This window comes from Natator depressus, chromosome 27 (assembly GCF_965152275.1).
Source record: "Natator depressus isolate rNatDep1 chromosome 27, rNatDep2.hap1, whole genome shotgun sequence".
NCBI lineage: Eukaryota > Metazoa > Chordata > Testudines > Cheloniidae > Natator > Natator depressus.
Genome location: NC_134260.1, coordinates 976,168 through 992,668, shown reverse-complemented (window position 1 = coordinate 992,668; position 16,501 = coordinate 976,168). Strand labels below are relative to the sequence as shown.

Genomic DNA, 16,501 nt, shown 5'->3' with positions numbered 1-16,501 from the left:
GCCGTCCTTCGATGGGCCAGGCCAGGCAACCCGAACAGGTTTGCAGTGGCACCGAGCGTCGTGGCCGGCCCAATGGTACCAGTGGGCACCGTGGCCTCCGGCGCAGCCCCCGGTGGGAGCTCACTCAGTGGGTGGAACTTCAGAGGCACCGTGGGCCTCCATCTCCAGACCCCCGAGAAAGGAGTTGGTGGGACGTGCGTCCCTGGAGTCCAACCAGGTGGTGGACTCTCCGGTGCCGGCAGTGTGACGATGTGACGCAGCAGGGAGGGGGGAGTGTTGACCTGGGAATGTGCCCTGGGGATGGGAGACCTGAGAGCCTGTCAGCTGAGCCAGGAGGGGGAGGGGGAGGTAACACCTTGGCCCAGGAATGTGGACGGAGGCTGCAGCAGGGAACCTGCTCGGTGGGTTTAGTTTTCAGTTTGGGGCTGGGTGGAGGAACACAGGGAACCCCAGGGCTGGGGTCTAAGCTCCCTGCTCCCCCAGAAGGACTTGACTGAGGGGTCCTGGGTGTACCCACAAGCTCTGTTTTGGACTGTGTTCCTGTTGTCCAATAAACCTTCTGTTTTACTGGCTGGCTGAGAGTCTCAGGGAATCCCAGGAAGAGGGGTGCAGGGCCTGGACTCCCCCACACTCCGTGACAACTGGTGGCAGCGGTGGGATCTACTGCACCCCGTGAACGGCGCTTCCTGCAGTAAGTGACTGGGGAACAGTAAAACGAAGGGGGATTGACGGGGACCAGGCGTGCTGAAGATTCAGAGAGAGACGGTTTCAGGGGGCGGTTAACCCCTGGGAGTGTGTGACCAGAGAGAAGGACTTTTGCAGTAACAGGGTCCCCCGGGGGATTGCAGCGAGCGGTCCCAGGGGCGGAGGAGTCTGCAGCTCGACCCTGGCAAAGAGGTGGTGACCTCAAGAAGGACTGGCACACTAGGGGCTTTTCCTGGAAACCGTGGACAGCTGCCCGGCCTGCGAGTGGCCAGCCGGGAGATGTACGCTAGACGCCTTAAGAGCGACCTGGTGGAGCTGTGCAGGCAGAGGGGGCTGCGCGTCGGGAGGTCCACCAAGGAACAGCTGATTGCCCAGCTGGAGGAGAGGGATCGCTTGGATGACCCGATCCCTGTCCCTGAGGGAAGCCGCCCGGCGGACGCAGCGTGGGCCCTGGGGCCTGACCAGGCTGGGAGGGGTCAGACTGCTGCCCAGGACACCCCGAGACCCTTCCTACCTATGCCTGGGGGAGGGGTTGTGGGAAGCCCAGCGAATACCGAGGGCCCCCTGACCCCAGGAGCCAGCAGGGGATCCTCCCAGCGGAGCTCCCCATCCCTGGAGCGGATGCAGCTGGAATGGGAGAGGGAGAGGAAAATGAGGGAGCTGGAGGATCATGAAAAACAACGTCAACATGAGGAGAAACAACGTCAACATGAGCAGGCGGAGAAGGAGAAACAACGTCAACATGAGCAGGCGGAGAAGGAGAAACAACGTCAACATGAGCAGGAGGAGAAGGAGAGGGAACGTCAACATGAGCAGCAGGAGAAGGAGAAACAAAGACAGCATGAACTGGAGCTGGCCAGGCTGAGGAGCAGTGGGGCCCCGGCTGCGGTGAGTGAGGGGGGACCCAAGACTGCAAGGAGCTTTGATAAGTGCTTCCTGGCCCAGCGGAAGGAGGGGGAGGACATAGATAGCTTCCTGACGGCCTTTGAGAATGCCTGCGAGCTGCACAGGGTTGACCCTGCAGACAGGCTCCAGTTCCTCACCCCCTTACTGGACCCCAAAGCCGTGGAGGTCTACAGCCGGATGACAGGGGCAGAGGCAGGGGACTATGAACTGTTCAAACAGGCCCTGCTCCGTGAGTTTGGGCTGACCCCCGAGATGTACCGGAGAAGGTTCCGGAGTCAGCGTAAAACGCCTGAGGTCACCTACCTACAACTGGTCAACAGGATGCAGGGATATGCCCGCAAGTGGACAGCGGGGGCCCAAACTAAAGAGGACCTGCTTGACCTGTTTGTACTGGAGCACCTGTATGAACAGTGCCCTTCCGACCTGAGGCTGTGGCTGGTGGACAAAAAGCTCGCGAACCCCCAGCATGCAGGGCAGCTGGCCGACGAGTTTGTGAACAGTCGGTCAGGGGGTAGCCGGGAGGAGTCCCAAAAGAACAGGCCCCCCCCGATGCAGAGAGAGAGTCACCATGGGGCCTCCCAGCGGGGAAATAGGGAGAACCCCCTCCAAAGGGGAACGCCTGGTGTCGGGCCCCTCCGACCCGTTCGAGGGGACCAACGTGACCTGAGCTGCTATCACTGTGGCCAGAGAGGCGACGTACGGGCCCAGTGCCCCGGGCTCCGGGACAAACTGAGCAGACCCAACCTACCCAGGGTTAATTGGGTAGGGACTCAGCTGGACGAGGGGCAGGCGACCCAGGAAAGGGGGGCTACCAGTTTGCCACCTGCTCAGGAGGGAAGAGTACCCCCAGCCAGCCCCGCCAGAGGGCTGGAGGCTCTGGACTCAGGGTGCTCGGTTTACAGGGTGGGTGCGGGGCTGTCCCTCCGGAGAGAGTGCCTTGTTCCCCTGGAGGTGGATGGGAGGAAGGTCAATGGATACTGGGATATGGGCGCGGAGGTGACGCTGGCCCGGCCCGAGGTGGTGGCCCCAGATCGGGTGGTGCCCAACACCTACCTGACCCTGACGGGGGTGGGCGGGACCCCATTTAAGGTGCCCGTGGCAAGGGTACACCTGAAATGGGGGACCAAGGAGGGCCCCAAGGATGTGGGGGTACACCACCATTTGCCCACTGAAGTTTTGATGGGGGGGGACCTAGAGGACTGGCCAAGCGACCCCCAGACCGCCCTGGTTGTGACCCGTAGCCAGAGCCGGCGAGGGGCACTGCGACCTGACCCTGGGGAGGGTACCACACTGGAGGCGCGAGACCCTACTCGGGTGGGGAGGGAGCGCCGAGGGGCACGGCTCAGAGAGGCTGCGGCCTCAGACCTGGCCACGGAGGGGGAACCGGGCCCCATCCCTTCCCCAGCCGCTGAGTTCCAGGCCGAGTTGAGGAAAGATCCCTCCTTGCAGAAGCTCAGGGACCTGGCCGACCTCAGTGAGGGACGGACCATGAGGAGAGGCTGCCAGGAGAGGTTCCTGTGGGAGAAGGGGTTCCTGTACCGAGAATGGGCTCCCCCAGGGGAAGGGGAGTCCTGTGGGGTCAGGAGGCAGCTGGTGGTCCCCCAGAAGTACCGCCGCAAGCTCCTGTCCCTGGCCCATGACATCCCCCTCGCAGGGCACCAGGGAATCCGGCGCACCCGGCAGAGGTTGCTACAGAACTTTTACTGGCCCGGGGTCTTTACCACCGTCCGGCAGTATTGCCGATCCTGTGACCCCTGTCAGAGGGTGGGGAAGGCCCGGGACAAGGGGAAAGCGGCGTTGAGACCTTTGCCCATCATAGAGGAGCCTTTCCAGAAGGTGGCCATGGACATCGTGGGGCCTCTCAGCAAGACGACCCGGTCGGGGAAGAAATACATTCTGGTGGTGGTAGATTTCGCCACCCGCTACCCCGAGGCAGTGCCCTTAGCTTCCATTGAAGCAGACACCGTGGCAGATGCGCTCCTGACCATTTTCAGCCGAGTGGGGTTCCCCAGGGAAGTCTTGACAGACCAAGGCTCCAACTTCATGTCGGCCCTGCTCCGGTGCTTGTGGGAGAAATGTGGGGTCCGGCATGACTGGGCCTCAGCGTATCACCCCCAGTCCAATGGGCTGGTGGAGAGGTTTAACGGGACGCTAAAGATGATGCTGAAAACCTTTATGAACCAGCACCCGCAGGATTGGGACAAGTACTTACCTCACCTGCTGTTCGCGTACAGGGAGGTGCCCCAGGAGTCTACCAGATTTTCGCCTTTCGAACTGTTATATGGAAGGAGGGTGAGGGGCCCCCTGGACCTGATGAGAGACGAGTGGGAGGGGAAGGCCACTCCCGATGGAGAGTCAGTGGTGGAGTATGTCCTGACCTTCCGAGAGAGACTGGCTGAACTCCTGGGCCTGGCCAGGGAGAATCTGGCCAGAGCCCAGAGGAAGCAGAAGGTCTGGTATGCCCGCACGGCGCGGGCCCGTGCCTACGCCACCGGGGATCAGGTGATGGTTCTCATCCCCGTGAGAAAGAACAAACTACAGGCCGCCTGGGAGGGCCCGTTCAAGGTCGTCAAGCAGCTCAATGAGGTAAACTATGTGGTGGAGCTGTCGAACCGGGCCCACCACCGCCGGGTGTACCATGTGAATATGATGAAGCCATATTATGCCAGGGGGAATGTGGTGTTAGCTGTGTGTGGTCAGTGGGAGGAGCGGGGAGATGACCCTTTAGTAGATCTATTCCCTGGGACCAGAGCTGGTTCCCCCCTGGAAACAATCCCCCTCTCGGATCAGCTCACCCCTGCCCAGCAAGCTGAGGTCAGGGGGGTGCTGCATCCGTACCGACAGCTGTTTTCCAACCAGCCTGGACGCACTAATCTGACTGTCCACCGGGTGCAGACAGGGTCGCACCCGCCGATAAGATGCTCCCCCTTCCGAGTCACAGGGAAAACTGCTCAGGACCTGGAAAGAGAGGTCCGGGACATGCTGGCTTTGGGGGTGATCCAGCCATCGGCCAGCCCTTGGGCCTCGCCGGTGGTGCTGGTCCCCAAAAAGGATGGGTCAGTCCGGTTCTGTGTGGACTATCGGAAGCTCAATGCCATCACTGTATCGGATGCCTACCCCATGCCCAGGCCGGACGAGCTCCTAGACAAGCTGGGAGGAGCTCGGTACCTTACCACCATGGACCTTACAAAGGGCTACTGGCAAGTGCCGCTGGATGCAGATGCCCGGCTGAAATCGGCCTTTATCACCCCTCTGGGGCTCTATGAGTTCCTGACCCTGCCTTTCGGCCTCAAGGGAGCGCCGGCCACCTTCCAGCGCCTGGTGGACCAGCTCCTGAGGGGGATGGAGAGTTTTGCCGTGGCGTATATTGACGACATCTGTGTCTTTAGCCAGACCTGGGAGGACCACGTGTCCCAGGTTAGACAAGTGCTGGACCGACTCCAGGGGGCTGGGCTGACTGTCAAAGCGGAGAAGTGCAAGGTGGGGATGGCTGAAGTATCTTACCTGGGCCATCGGGTGGGGAGCGGCCGCCTAAAGCCGGAACCGGCCAAGGTGGAGGTGATCAGAGACTGGCCCGCTCCCCACACCAAAAAGCAGGTCCAAGCCTTTATTGGGATGGCAGGATACTACCGAAGATTTGTGCCCCACTTTAGCGCCATAGCCACCCCCATCACTGAGCTATGCAAGAAGGGGAAGCCAGACAAGGTGGTCTGGACCGAGCAGTGCCAGGAGGCTTTCCGGGCGCTGAAGGAGGCTCTGGTCAGTGGCCCAGTTCTAGCAAACCCAGACTTTGACAAGCCCTTTGTGGTGTTCACCGACGCCTCCGACACGGGACTGGGGGCGGTGTTAATGCAGGAGGATGAAAAGGGGGAGAGACACCCCATCGTGTACCTGAGCAAGAAGTTGCTACCCCGGGAGCGACACTACGCGGCCATCGAGAAGGAGTGCCTGGCCATGGTGTGGGCCCTCAAGAAACTGGAGCCCTATCTCTTCGGGCGACACTTCACCGTCTACACCGACCACTCTCCCCTGACCTGGCTGCACCAGATGAAAGGAGCCAACGCCAAGCTCCTGAGGTGGAGCCTGCTCCTGCAGGATTACGACATGGACGTGGTCCATGTGAAGGGAAGTGCCAACCTGATAGCGGATGCGCTGTCCCGGAGAGGGGGCCCCGAACTTCCCCAGGTCACTGGTCACAGTGACCCCGCTCAGTTCAGTCTCGAAGGGGGGAGAGATGTGACGATGTGACGCAGCAGGGAGGGGGGAGTGTTGACCTGGGAATGTGCCCTGGGGACGGGAGACCTGAGAGCCTGTCACCTGAGCCAGGAGGGGGAGGGGGAGGTGACACCTCTGCCCAGGAATGTGGAGGGAGGCTGCAGCAGGGAACCTGCTCGGTGGGTTTAGTTTCAGTTTGGGGCTGGGTGGAGGAACACAGGGAACCCCAGGGCTGGGGTCTAAGCTCCCTGCTCCCCCAGAAGGACTTGACTGAGGGGTCCTGGGTGTACCCACAAGCTCTGTTTTGGACTGTGTTCCTGTTGTCCAATAAACCTTCTGTTTTACTGGCTGGCTGAGAGTCTCAGTGAATCCCAGGAAGAGGGGTGCAGGGCCTGGACTCCCCCACACTCCGTGACAACTCAGGCCCATCATGGACCTCTGAGGTCTGAACCAGTACATGGTGAAGCTCATGTTCCGCATGGTCTCCCTGGCCTCCATCATCCCCTCCCTAGATCCCGGCGACTGGTACGCTGCCCTCGATCTGCAGGACGCGTACTTACGCATCCACATATTCGAGGGGCACAGGTGCTTCCTCCGTTTTGTGGTGGGGCAGAATCACTACCAATTCATGGTCCTACCATTTGGTCTGTCCACTGCCCCCAGGGTCTTTACAAAATGCATGTCGGTGCTAGCAGCCTACTTCAGATGGCGGGGGGTCCAGATATTTCCCTATCTGAATGGCTGGCTTGTCAGGTGAGGGATCACGTGGCACCCCTCCTGTCCACGTGCACCACCTTGGGCCTGTTGGTAAACAACACCAAGTCCACGTTAGTCCCGGTCCAACTCATAGGGTTTATGGGGGTGCTTCTGGATGCAGCGTCGGCCAGGGCCTCTCTCCCGCCAGATTTGAGACCCTGAAAACTCTCATCGACTCGGCCACAAGGTTCCTGGTGACAACAGCCAGGGTTTGCCTACAACTCTTGGGTCACATGTTGGTGTGCACGTACGTGGTCCGTTACGCCAGACTCAGGATGAGGCCCCTCCAGCTCTGGTTGGCCTCGAAGTTCTCCCAGGCCATGGACAGGATGGACAAGGTCCTCACTGTGCCAGACTCTGTGATCACCTCCCTACAGTGGTGGTCCGCCCCAAACAACATGCTCCAAGGGGCATTCAGGGACAGGGCCCTGTCGTTGGAGCTGGTGGCCGATGCGTCGGACCTGGGTTGGGGGTCCCATGTGGGGAACTTTCAGGCCCAAGGCCTGTGGTCGGCTCAAGACCTGACCCTACATATAAACGTCAAGGAGCTCAGGGTGGTGCAGCTGGCATTTCGGCCTTCCGCTTGCACCTGGAGGGCAAGGTGGTCAGGGTCCTCACAGACAACACGGCCTCGATGTTCTGTATCAACAGGCAAGGTGGAGCCCGATCCTCTGCCCTCTGCCGCGAAGCCCTCAGGCTGTGGGATTTCTGTATAGCCCACGACATCCACCTGAAGGCCTTCCACCTACGGGGCACCCGGAATGAGAGGGCGGATCGCTTGAGCAGGGACTTTTCCTCACAACACGAGAGGTCCCTCCACCCCAGAAGTGGCTCACCAGCTCTTCTGAAGGTGGGGAACTCCCCAGGCGGACCTATTCGCGACTCGGCAGAACCGGCGATGCCCCCAGTTCTGCTCCGAGGGGGCCTGGGAAGGGGCGCTATCTCCGATGCCTTTACCCTGTCCTGGTCAGGCCGGCTTCTCTACGCCTTTCCCCCGCTCCCTCTAATCAGCAGGGTCCTGGAGAAGATAAAGACGGACAAGGCCCGGGTCCTCCTGATTGCCCTGGCATGGCCGAGGCAGAATTGTTTTGGGACCCGTTGTTTCGGGGCGAACGGGGGAAGTCCCAGATGACTGGAAAAAGGCTAATGTAGTGCCAATCTTTAAAAAAGGGAAGAAGGAGGATCCTGGGAACTACAGGCCAGTCAGCCTCACCTCAGTCCCCGGAAAAATCATGGAGCAGGTCCTCAAAGAATCAATCCTGAAGCACTTACACGAGAGGAAAGTGATCAGGAACAGTCAGCATGGATTCACCAAGGGTAGGTCATGCCTGACTAATCTAATCGCCTTCTATGATGAGATTACTGATTCTGTGGATGAAGGGAAAGCAGTGGATGTATTGTTTCTTGACTTTAGCAAAGCTTTTGACACGGTCTCCCACAGTATTCTTGTCAGCAAGTTAAAGAAGTATGGGCTGGATGAATGCACTATAAGGTGGGTAGAAAGTTGGCTAGATTGTCGGGCTCAACGGGTAGGGATCAATGGCTCCGTGTCTAGTTGGCAGCCGGTGTCAAGTGGAGTGCCCCAGGGGTCGGTCCTGGGGCCGGTTTTGTTCAATATCTTCATAAATGATCTGGAGGATGGTGTGGATTGCACTCTCAGCAAATTTGCGGATGATACTAAACTGGGAGGAGTGGTAGATACGCTGGAGGGCAGGGATAGGATACAGAGGGACCTAGACAAATTGGAGGATTGGGCCAAAAGAAACCTGATGAGGATCAATAAGGATAAGTGCAGGGTTCTGCACTTAGGACGGAAGAACCCAATGCACCGCTACAGACTAGGGACCGAATGGCTAGGCAGCAGTTCTGCGGAAAAGGACCTAGGGGTTACAGTGGACGAGAAGCTGGATATGAGTCAGCAGTGTGCCCTTGTTGCCAAGAAGGCCAATGGCATTTTGGGCTGTATAAGTAGGGGCATTGCCAGCAGATCGAGGGACGTGATCGTTCCCCTCTATTTGACATTGGTGAGGCCTCATCTGGAGTACTGTGTCCAGTTTTGGGCCCCACACTACAAGAAGGATGTGGATAAATTGGAGAGAGTCCAGCGAAGGGCAACAAAAATGATTAGGGGACTGGAACACATGACTTATGAGGAGAGGCTGAGGGAACTGGGAATGTTTAGTCTACGGAAGAGAAGAATGAGGGGGGATTTGATAGCTGCTTTCAACTACCTGAGAGGTGGTTCCAGAGAGGATGGTTCTAGACTATTCTCAGTGGTAGAAGAGGACACAACAAGGAGTAATGGTCTCAAGTTGCAGTGGGGGAGGTTTAGGTTGGATATTAGGAAAAACTTTTTCACTAGGAGGGTGGTGAAACACTGGAATGCGTTACCTAGGGAGGTGGTAGAATCTCCTTCCTTGGAAGTTTTTAAGGTCAGGCTTGACAAAGCCCTGGCTGGGATGATTTGATTGGGGATTGGTCCTGCTTTGAGCAGGGGGTTGGACTAGATGACCTCCTGAGGTCCCTTCCAACCCTGATATTCTATGATTCTATGACCCACACGGGCCTGGCAGTAGCTCCGTCGTTGCCACTCTGCCTGGACCTGCTCTCTCAGGACCAGGGCCGCCTCCTGCACCCCAACCTGGCAGCTCTTCACCTCGCGGCGTGGCTGCTCAGTGGTTAGGTGGAGAGGAAAGTTCGTGCTCAGAGCAAGTTCAGCATGTCCTCCTCGAAGGTAGCCGGCCCTCCACTCGCCGCGCTTATTTGGCGAGGTGGTCCCGGTTTTCTAGGTGGGCGGCGGACCAGGGTGTCTCCCCGGTGGCTGTCCCGATCCAGCTTATCCTTGATTACCTCCTCCACCTGAGGGCCCAGGGCCTGGCGCCCTCGTCAGTCAGGGTACGCTTGGCAGCCATATCGGCCTTCCATCCCCCGGTGCAAGGGCACGCGGTATTTTCCCATGCTATGACTGGCCGGTTCCTTAAGGGTGTGGACCTTTTTTTCCTGTATTCTAGACCCCCAGTCCTGCAGTGGGACCTAAACCTGGTGCTGGCTCGTCTCACAGGGCCCCCATTTGAACCACTGGCCACGTGCTCCTGGTCCCACCTCTTCAGGAAGGTGGCCTTCCTGGTTGCAATCACATCAGCCAGGCGAGTCTAGGAGCTCAGGGCTCTGACCTCCAAGCCGCAGTACATGGTCTTTCATAAAGACAGGGTCCAGCTCCACCCACGCCCCGCGTTCCTCCCTGAAGCGGTCTCCGCCTACCACATGGGTCAGGACAGTTTTCTGCCGGTCCTCTGCCCCAAGCCCCACGCGTCCAGTGAGGAGCGCCGTCTCCACACGCTCGATGTGCGGCGGGCTCTGGCTTTCTACCTCGAGCGGACCAAGCCGTTCAGAAAGTCCTCGCAACCGTTTGTCGCCTCGGCCGAGTGCGCGAGGGGACAGCCGATTTCCACTCGGCGGCTTTCCCATCGGATCACTTCGTGCACCCGCTCCTGTTATGAGCTGGCGGGTGTCCCCCCGCCACTGATTGTGGGGGCGCATTCAACTCGGGCACAGGCCTCGTTGGCTGCCTTCGTGGCCCCCGTCCCCATCCAGGACATCTGTAGGGCCGCCACGTGGTCTTTGGTTCACACGTTCACCTCGCACTATGCGATCGTCTCCCAGGCCAGGGATGATGCCGGGTCCGGCAGGGCTGTGCTCCATCCCGGGAACTTGTGAACTCCTCCCGCCTCCCACAGTATAGCTTGGAATCACCTCCTGTGGACTAGACGTGAGCAGTCACCGAAGAAGAAACGCCAGTTCCCTTTTCCATAAGTGGTGTTCTCCGCCATGTGTTGCTCACGTCTGTTCCGCATCCCGCCCTCCTTCCCCTCTGTCGGAGTTGTCCGGCAAGAAGGAACTGAGGGTGCGGGGGAGTGTGCAGTTCCCCGGATACCGCCCCATGGAGGCGCCACTCCAGGGGTCGCGGGGGGCGCTCCCCCCTACGGGTACGGCTAGGGGAAAAACTCCCGGCACTGGTGCCCATGGGGAGCACGCACACCTGGTGTGGAATAGACGTGAGCAACATATCTCGAAGAACACCACTTATGGAAAAGGTGCTGTCTTTTCCCTGCCCCCAACACCCACCTCCCCCACAGACCCCCCGGCTGTCTGCACCACCCCCCCCGGCAGCCACGCCAGCTCCCTGCACCCGCCCCCCCAGCCACAACTGTTCCCTGCCCCCAATGCCCCCATCCCCCACAGCCACGCGGACTCCCTGCACCCCCCCGCAGCCACGCCAGCTCCCTGCCCCCAATGCCCCCATCCCCCACAGCCACGCCAGCTCCCTGCACCCCCCTGCAGCCACGCCAGCTCCCTGCCCCCAATGCCCCCATCCCCCACAGCCACGCCAGCTCCCTGCACCACCCCCCTGCAGCCACGCCTGTTCCTTGCCCCCAATTCCTCCCTCCCCCACAACCGCTGGTTCCCTGCCCCCGACACCCGCTCCCCTGCAGCCACACCAGCTCCAGGCTCCCCCGGCCTCAGGTAAAATGGCACTCTGGGCAAACTTGCCTTTTGGTGTCCCTGGCCCCCGTGGGCGTGGCATCCCGCCATTGCCCCTGGCCCCCATGAGCTCCCCTGGCTCCCCACCCTCCCTTCCCTCCCAACCCCTGCATTGTGCCCCCTTCGCACCTGCCTGCTTCTGCTTCAGCACCCCAATCCCTACACCCCCTTCGCTCCCAACCCCTGCCCCCTGCTGTGCCCCAATCCCTTGACTCCTGCCGCCTGCCCCCTCCTGTGCCCCTGCCCCCTGCACTGTGCCTCCTTTGCCCCTCACCCTTGCATCCCGCTCCTGCACCCACGTGGGGGGAACCTGACCTGGATTCCCCCCCCCGACTGCTGCCCCTCGGCCCGCGCAGTCCTGGGGGCTGGCAGGGGGGGAGCGAGCCTGCGGGCTGGGTCGGGGGAGGGAGGCAGCCCCCGGTGCCTCCGCCCAGCCGGGGCAGGGACCTGGATGCAGGGAGCCCTGGTGTGTGTGTTGAGGGGAGTGTGGGGGGGATGGGGGTGTGAGTGTGTATGGGGGGTGCGTGCGTGTGTGTTGACGGGACTGTTGGTGGGTGTGGGTGGTTGTGTGTGTGTCTGTGTGTGGGAGTGGGGGTGTGTTGAGGGGAGTGTGGGTGTATGTATAGGTGTGTGGGGGTGTGTGGGGGTGGGGGTGTGTTGAGGGGAGTGTGGGTGTCTATGGGTGTGGGTATTTGGGAGGTGTGGGGGGGTGTGGTTGTGGGGGTGTATGGGGGGTGTGAGGGGGTGTGTGTGTTGAGGGGAGTGTGGGTGTGTGTGGTTGTGGGTGTGTGGGGGGGTGGGGTGTGTGTGGGTGTGTGGGGGGGTGTGTTGAGGGGAGTGTGGGTGTGTGTGGTTGTGGGGGTGTGGAGGGGTGTGTATGGGTGTGGGGGGGTGTTGAGGGGAGTGTGGGTGTGTGTGGTTGTGGGGGTGTGGAGGGGTGTGTATGGGTGTGGGGGGGTGTTGAGGGGAGTGTGGGTGTGTGTGGTTGTGGAGGTGTGGAGGGGTGTGTATGGGTGTGGGGGGGTGTTGAGGGGAGTGTGGGTGTGTGTGGTTGTGGGGGTGTGGAGGGGTGTGTATGGGTGTGGGGGGGTGTTGAGGGGAGTGTGGGTGTGTGTGGTTGTGGGGGTGTGGAGGGGTGTGGGGGGGTGTGGGGGGGTGTTGAGGGGAGTGTGGGTGTGTGTGGTTGTGGGGGTGTGGAGGGGTGTGTATGGGTGTGGGGGGGTGTTGAGGGGAGTGTGGGTGTGTGTGGTTGTGGGGGTGTGGAGGGGTGTGTGGGGGTGTGGGGGGGTGTTGAGGGGAGTGTGGGTGTGTGTGGTTGTGGGGGGGGGTGGGGGGGTGCTCTGTCTCTTTAAGCTCTCAGGGGCAGGAGCCTGGACTAGGGTTGTTCAGCCCCCAGCAGCTCAGACTCCCTCCTCCCAGCGGAAATTGGGTAACGGGGACCCCCCCCCCACAGAGCAGGCTGAGCACGTGGAGCTGGGGGGGCACCTGCCTCGGAGGCTGTTCTCCCAACTGCCCCCTGCGTGCGCCTGTGCCCCCCCATCTTGCGACAACCACGCGCCTCGACACCCCCCCGCCAGTCCCCCCCACTCAGCCCGTGGGGGCTGTGCCCAAGGCCGATGTTGCTGCTCCTCTTGTGCCGACTCTCAGAGCCCCCGCTGGGGGGAGCTGGGGTGCGACATGCCCCCCCATCCCTCGCCCCCTAGGGCCCCCCCCGGCTTCCCCCATGGCGTGGCTTGGGTGCTGTTCTCTTGCGCCCAGCCTTCCCGCCGAGCCCTCAGCCCCTTTGCAGTGAAGTAGCCACGCTCCCGTATACAGATGAGGAAACTGAGGCACAGAGCCCAGGGCCAGCCTGTCACTCTCAGCACCCATTGGGCACGGCTCCCCTTGTGGCGCCCAGGCCAGGGAGCTCCCGGAGACCCCATGAGGAGCGGTGGCTGGATCCAGAGGCAGGGGGGCACTGGTGGCATCCGGGGGGCCCCTCACTCCCAGGCCCCTGCACCCGCGGCGGGCTCAGCCCATGGGCCCCCCCGGGGTCCCGCACAGGGAGATTTCTGCCCAGGCCTTTGGGCCCCAGATTCACCCCGGGAAGGCCAAACCCAGGCGTCCGGCCGCCCTGTGGGCCCAGCAGCTCGCTCCCTGCAGAGCAGGCTGGCCGTGGGGCGCTGACCCATGGACGGACACCAGAGCAGCTGGCATCCCGCTGCCCAGGGGCAGATGAGTGGGTCGCCGGCCCGGTCTGGAGGCCGGGCTCTGCCCAGCAGAGATCACAGCCAAACTCTGCGGGGGCGACCCCCGACATCCCTCAGCCCCCCTGCCCCAGGAGAGTGGCACTCACGCTGCCTCGTGCCCCTCTCCACAGCCTATGACAAGCGGTACTGCCAGGCGGGCTTCAGCGCCGCCATCACCCACGTGAGTACGGCCTGGGGCGCCCAGGCCTGCAGATGTCCATGGGGGTGGGGGTCCAGCGGGAGTGCCCCTGGAGGTGTGTGCGCGGGTGCCCCTGGGGGGGTGCATGCCCATGGGGGGTGCGTGCCCATGGGGGGGTGTGCCCGTGGGGGGGTGTGCATGCCTGTGCCCATTGGGGGGGCTGTGCATGCCCGTGAGGGGGGGTGTGCCCAGTGGGGGGGCTGTGCGTGCCCGTGGGGGGGTGTCCATTGGGGTGTGTATGTGCATGCCCATTGGGGGCTGTGCATGCTCGTGGGGGGGGGGTGTGCCCACGTGTGCCCATGGGGGGGGTGCGGTCCCATGGGGGGCGTGCATGCCTGGGGGGGGTGCGTGCCTGTGGGGGTGTCTCCGGGTGGGGTGCTCACTCAGGCCTGTCCTGTCCCCTTGCAGGCTGGCAGGCTGGTGCTGGGTGCCCCGGGAGGATACTACTTTGTGGGTAAGGGCTCTGGTTCCTGAGGGGCTCTGGGGGCTGTGGGGGGAGGGGGAGCCCATTGCCCCTTGGCATGGCTGCCATCGCCTCCGACGCTTCCAGTGGAGCCATGGCAACGCTGACAGCGCCCGCCCCAGGGCTCCCCCTCAGCTGGGCTGGGGGCACCGCCCTGCCTGTGCCCAGGGGGCTGGAACGGACCCACCTGATCCACAGCCCCAGGCCCAATCTGTCTGTGGTGTCCCACTGTGGCCGGCAGAGGCTGCCCCCCCGGTCTGTAACTAAAACCCCCTGAGCTTAGAGCATCCCTCTCAGGCAATGAGCTGCCCACGGCACATGGGAAATGCCAAGCAGCCCCCGCCCCCCCATGGGGACCCCCAGCCCCAGGAGCTGGCACGTGGGACTGGCGAAGGGGGTGCTGTGGGATGGGGGTGCAGGATGACCATGTTGGGCTTGGGCACCCTCCCTCTCTCACCATCCCTAGGCCCTGCCTGCTCCGTGCAGGGCCCCTGGCGCTGGCTCACTGAGGGCCTGGATGTTCCCCCAGGGCTGATCTACTCGGTCAATCTGTCGGCAATCGTGTCCCACTTCCCTGGCAGCACCCTGCTCTGGTCCGTGGCCCCCGAGCAGGTCACGGAGGACATTAACTATGATTATGACGACGCCTACAGAGGTGAGCGCGGCCTCCCCCAGCAACCTGCCCGCCTCGTGGCTGGCATGGGAGAGACTGACTGTTCCTGGTGTCAGCAGGGCCCTGGCACCGTCCACATTGCCCTCGGTCTAATCACCAGACCCCACTTCCCTCCAGAGCCGGGGAAAGAACCCAGGAGTCCCGGCTCCCAGCCCCCCTGAGCCAGGGCGAGAACCCAGGAGTCCCGGCTCCCAGCCCCCCTGAGCCAGGGAGAGAACCCAGGAGTCCTGGCTCCCAGCCCCCACCCCTGCTCTACCCCACTAGACCCCACTCCCTCCAGAGCCAGGGCGAGAACCCAGGAGTCCGGGCTCCCTGCCTTCAACCCATCTCCTGCTCTAACCACTGGCACCTCCTTGCCCTGGGTGCCAGTTGTTCTGCTCTGGGCGTGTGCGGCAGGTAGGGGCGTTCGAAGGGTTAACCCTGCTCCCTCTCTCTGCAGGGTACTCAGTAGCCGTGGGGGAGTTTGACGGGGACCCCGCCACGCCAGGTAGGGGATTTGCCCTTGGCTTGTGTGATGCCCCCCCAACCCCTGAAGCTGCACAGGGCTCTGGGGCTGCCAACCGGGCTCCATGGGCAACAATACGGAGCAGACTTGGCTCACCCACCCCAGCCACACCCCTGGTGACCCCACTCCCACCCCTGCCTGCCTCCAGGGCACAGGGCTGGGAGAAGGGAGGGTGAGGGGCTCTCGCCACCTGCCACCCCCAGGCAAATGGGGCCTCTGCCCCCAGCAATGGCTTGGAGCCTGGGAGTCCATGCCCGCCAGGCCCCCCGCCCCCACTCCCAAGTCCCCTTCCCAGCCGCCCCTCCCCGAGTCCCCCACCCACTGGGCTCCCCTGCCCCAGAGTCCCTGCCCGCCAGACCTGCCCCCCTGCTTGCTCATTGTCCCTGCCAGCTGGGCAGAGTCCTCCAGTCCCGGGGCTGTATCCAATTCTACCCTCCTCCCCTAAGGGGTGGGGGCTCCCCAGTCTTGCCCAGGGCACCCCATGCACCTGGCTGCCCGGAGAGGGGCAGCGCCTGTTCCTGCGCCCTCCACCCCCCCCCGCCCGCCTGCCCCCTTCAGGCCCCCCATTGGGCCTGGTGGGGGGGTGCTGGGGCTTTGCCTTGGCTTTGGGATGGGGCACACTGTGCCAGCGGCTCAGCACCCTCTGTCCCCGGGGGTCGCGGGGACTCTTGTGTTTCCTTCACAGAGTACGTTGTGGGCGTCCCCAACAAGAGAACGACCTGGGGGGTGGTGAGTATCGGGGGGGGGCACCATTGGGATGAGCTGCTTCCGTGCTAGGGTTGGGGGGGAGAGAGCAGCCCCCATCTCCCCAGTGCCTGGGGGGGGAGGGAGCAGCCCCCATCTCCACGGTGCCCGGGGCGGGAGGGAACAACCCCCATCTCCTCAGCGCCCAGGGTGGGGGAGCAGCTCCCATCTCCCCAGTACCCAGGGGGGAAGGGAGCAGCCCCCATCTTCCCAGCACCCGGGTAGGGGGAGCAGCCCCCATCTCTCTCCTGGCTGATTTGTTTCTCCCCACGGCAGGTCGAGATCTTCAGGAGCAGGAAGTCTCTGGAGCTGGTACAGAGCATCCAGAGTGAGCAGGTACCTGCCCCCCTCCCCCACCCCCTGCCCCCACATCTACCCCCTTCCCTTTGCCCAACCCCCCACTGCCCCCATCACCCCTCCCCTCCTTCACCTCCCCCTGCCCCACCCTGCCCCACCCCAGCCAAGGGAGAGCCAGCCTCAAAGGGCCCCACTCCCAGTCTCCCCCTGGGCTCCCCAAACTCTTGGGCTCCCAAAGCAGTGGGCTGCGGGTTGGGAGTGAGGGGCA

At 62.6% G+C, this 16,501-nt stretch overlaps 1 protein-coding gene across 1 annotated transcript in view; it reads left to right on the top strand.

Moving 5' to 3' along the window:
• ITGA2B (integrin subunit alpha 2b) overlaps positions 1 to 16,501 on the top strand; it is a 65,032-nt gene that overhangs the window by 5,860 nt on the left and 42,671 nt on the right. The window contains exons 5-10 of the mRNA XM_074940761.1: positions 13,484 to 13,533; positions 13,960 to 14,005; positions 14,544 to 14,669; positions 15,127 to 15,174; positions 15,878 to 15,921; positions 16,213 to 16,272. Coding sequence (XP_074796862.1) covers positions 13,484 to 13,533; positions 13,960 to 14,005; positions 14,544 to 14,669; positions 15,127 to 15,174; positions 15,878 to 15,921; positions 16,213 to 16,272 — 374 coding nt within the window. The remainder of the gene's footprint in view (positions 1 to 13,483; positions 13,534 to 13,959; positions 14,006 to 14,543; positions 14,670 to 15,126; positions 15,175 to 15,877; positions 15,922 to 16,212; positions 16,273 to 16,501) is intronic.